At 45.5% G+C, this 3,567-nt stretch overlaps 1 protein-coding gene across 1 annotated transcript; it reads left to right on the forward strand.

The window, feature by feature from the left end:
- Positions 1–1,437: 1,437 nt before the first annotated feature.
- LOC307080746 (fibroblast growth factor receptor 1-like) lies at positions 1,438–2,804 on the forward strand (the record flags this gene model as incomplete). The annotated part of the gene is made up of 2 exons (XM_079743610.1): positions 1,438–1,525; positions 2,482–2,804. The coding sequence occupies exon 2, from the start codon at positions 2,490–2,492 to the stop codon at positions 2,802–2,804; it is 315 nt and encodes a 104-aa protein (XP_079599736.1). The 5' UTR covers positions 1,438–1,525; positions 2,482–2,489.
- Positions 2,805–3,567: the final 763 nt, after the last annotated feature.

Below are 3,567 nucleotides of genomic sequence, written 5' to 3' on the forward strand. Positions count from 1 at the left end.
AATATAATGAACCGACCGTCGGGTTCTCCACGTCTCTCCCTCTTCCACAACAGGTGGAGACAGCGGTGGTTATCGGCCGTGGGGGACAATGGACAAAGGATGCTCGGTTCATAACTAAAGAGACAATTATTAGGCTTGCTTCGTTACGTAATAGCTGAACCGAAATGTTATACGTTGTAACATAATAGGCAAAATGTTATTATATTATGCGCTCAGAAATGAAATACAATATCGACTGGGGTTTCCACATTATAGCTATGGGTTTAATTACAACTAGAGGTTGAGCGTGCACTGCGCGCGCTCAACCTCTAGTTGTAATAATAGCAATGATAATGATCATTATTGTTTTTGTTAGAATTTGTGTTACTAAAATGAATAATTGTAACAATAGCAACGATAATGATATTGATAACTGTAGTTATTGCTATTTTAATTAGTATTAATATGATGGACTTTGTGTTTGGTTGGCTGTGGGTCCTGTGATGTTTAGAGACGATGTTGTTCTGTTTCAGTGCTCATATCTTCTGTATACCTCTGTTCTGTTCTAGACTTACCGTCACCCTGGAGGGAGGGGAGAGAGCATTTACTGGGTGAACTCGGTGAGGGTTTTATCCAAGTTATTAAATCAACCGCGTCATTAACATTCATTTCATAAACACCCTCTGCTTTTGTGATTCATATTGTGGTCTACTAAGGTCAGGTTTCTATTGTCGTCTATTAAGGTCATGCTTCTATGTGGTCTGTTAAGGTCAGGTCTCAGGGTTGTGTGTCCGTGACGAAGACCGTAAGATAAGCAGTTCTCTGTTTGTTCAGGATTTTCTTTAACATTCAACAGATGAATTGACACTTCAGGGCTGGATGTTTCACGACAAGAGTTTCTACCTTATTTCTACTACTAAGAAGGGCTGGAGGGCCAGTAGAGAAGACTGTCTGCAGAGGAAGGCAGACCTGGTGGTCATCAACAGCAGAGAAGAACTGGTGTGTGTGTGTGTGTGTGTGTGTGTGTGTGTGTGTGTGTGTGTGTGTGTGTGTGTGTGTGTGTGTGTGTGTGTGTGGAGAGACATATTGTTTGTGTGAATGAGTGAGTGGGTGAGTGAGGAAGAAAGAGAGAGAGAGAGAGTGCGTGTGTGTGTACTATGTGGTCATGACAACAGATGCTTTTACCTTTAGAACCAGGTTTCCAGGTTTGTCAGCAGATTGATGGGTCCTTCCTGGATTGGACTGAGTGATCGAGAGACAGAGGGGACCTTCAAGTGGGTGGATGGTACCCCCATGACCTCAAGGTAAGGCTGAAGACTCTATTCAGCAGCATCTCTTCTCTGAGAGTGACAGAGTGACCTCCTCTGTCTCCTCCTCGTGGTTCTCAGTTGGAGACGCGTCAAACCACGCGATGACGGCGGAGCAAGAGACTGTGTCGTGGCAGGGGAGGACGGCTGGTCTGAAGAACCGTGTTACAGACTGCACCACTGGATCTGTGAGAAGAGCGTAGACCTGGATCATCTGGAGGCTGAGCTGAACAAAGAGGGTCTGCAGACTTTGTTTGTGTTCATGAGTGGAGAACGGTTCCTCCTTTCTGTTCTCTGTGCCGTAGATACAGTAAATACACTCTCTAAGAGTTGAATGGTTGTTGTGTTTAGGTCTACTAAGGTCAGGTTTCTATTGTGGTCTACTGAGGTCAGGTTTATATTGTGGTCTACTAAGGTCAGGTTTCTATCGTGGTCTACCAAGGTCAGCTTTCTATTGTGGTCTACAAAGGTAAGGTTTCTATTGTGGTCTACTAAGGTCAGGTTTCTATCGTGGTCTACTAAGGTCAGGTTTCTATTGTGGTCTATTGAGGTGATGTTTCTATTGTGGTCTACTAAGGTCAGGTTTCTATTGTGGTCTACTAAGGTCAGGTTTCTATCGTGGTCTACTAAGGTCAGGTTTCAATTGTGGTCTATTGAGGTCATGTTTCTATTGTGGTCTACTAAGGTCAGGTTTCTATTGTGGTCTATTGAGGTCAGGTTTATATTGTGGTATATTGAGGTCATGTTTCTATTGTGGTCTATTGAGGTCAGGTTTCTATTGTGGTCTATTGAGGTCAGGTTTCTATTGTGGTCTATTGAGGTCAGGTTTCTATTGTGGTCTATTGAGGTCATGTTTCTATTGTGGTCTCCTCAGGTCAGGTCACAAGGGTCAACCCTTTCTGGGTTCACTTGCACTAGTTTCTATTGTGGTCTATTGAGGTCATGTTTCTATTTTGGTCTATTGAGGTCAGGTTTCTATCATGGTCTATTGAGGTCAGGTTTCTCCCTGGGAGATCTTTGTAGACACTGCTGTGATATTCAATCATGTATGAAGAGGCAGGCGAGAATACTGGGGGTGAATCCCCTGGGTCGCCCTCTAGTGGACAGGTGTTAGGACAGAGTGAAGGGAGTGTCTGACGCTGCATCTCTAGATCCGTGTTGTAAACGTTCACTCCTCTCCTCCTGCTTTCTTCAGGCTCAGTGATGCCCACGGAGGAGGAGGCCCCCAGCATCACAGAGTTCCACTCCTCTACCCACGTGTTGCCCGTGGGCCAAACGGCCCGCTATACCTGCCACGCCGGCGGCACGCCGGAGCCCACAGTAGAGTGGCTCCACAACGGCAGGCCCCTGGAGAGGGACGGCACAGACGACCAATCAGAGGCCTGGGTGGAGAGGGGCTTCCTCTTCGTCAGAGGGGTGGGGTATGGCGTGAACACGGTCTGCTGCATGGCGAGCAACAGCGCTGGCACGGCCAATCACAGCGCTCTGCTGCTTGTCTTTGGTAAGTCCTGGATCTAAGGAGAGATGTTTGTTGATGATGTATTCATAACGGTGTTGTTGATATATTCATAACGGTGTTGTTGATATATTCATAACACTGTTGTTGATGTATTCATAAAACTGTTGTTGATGTATTCATAACACTGTTGTTGATGTATTCATAACACTGTTGTTGATGTATTCATAACACTGTTGTTGATGTATTCATAACACTGTTGATGATGTATTCATAACACTGTTGTTGATGTATTCATAACGTTGTTGTTGATGTATTCATAACGTAAATGTTGAAGTGCGTATCTATGTATGTGTACATATGTATATGTATGTATGTGTACATATCTATGTATATGTACATAGAGCGCAGGAGAACAGTACTAGTGATGATGATGATGATGATGAGGATGAAGAGCGGTTCAGCAGCTCATCATGTCTGGTTCTCCCTCAGATGCCTGTGAACTCACACTGGACCCCAACACGGCCCACAGAGACCTCTCTCTGTCTGAGGACAACAGGAAGGTGACGCTGGTTGGAGAGGACCAGTCGTATCCGGATCACCCAGAGAGATTTGACTCCTGGCCCCAGGTGTTGGGTAGAGAGGCTCTGACTGGCCGCTGTTACTGGGAGGTAGAGTGTGAAGGATGGGTTGAGATAGGAGTGACATACAGAGGAATCACAAGGAGAGGACTGGGTGATGACAGCCTGCTTGGAGGGAACAACAAGTCCTGGAGTCTTTATTGTTCTGATGGTCGTTACTCTGTCCGGTACAACGGTACAGTAA

The sequence above is a fragment of the Pollachius pollachius genome (assembly GCF_949987615.1).
Source record: "Pollachius pollachius genome assembly, chromosome: 9".
In the NCBI taxonomy this organism is placed as follows: Eukaryota; Metazoa; Chordata; class Actinopteri; order Gadiformes; family Gadidae; genus Pollachius; species Pollachius pollachius.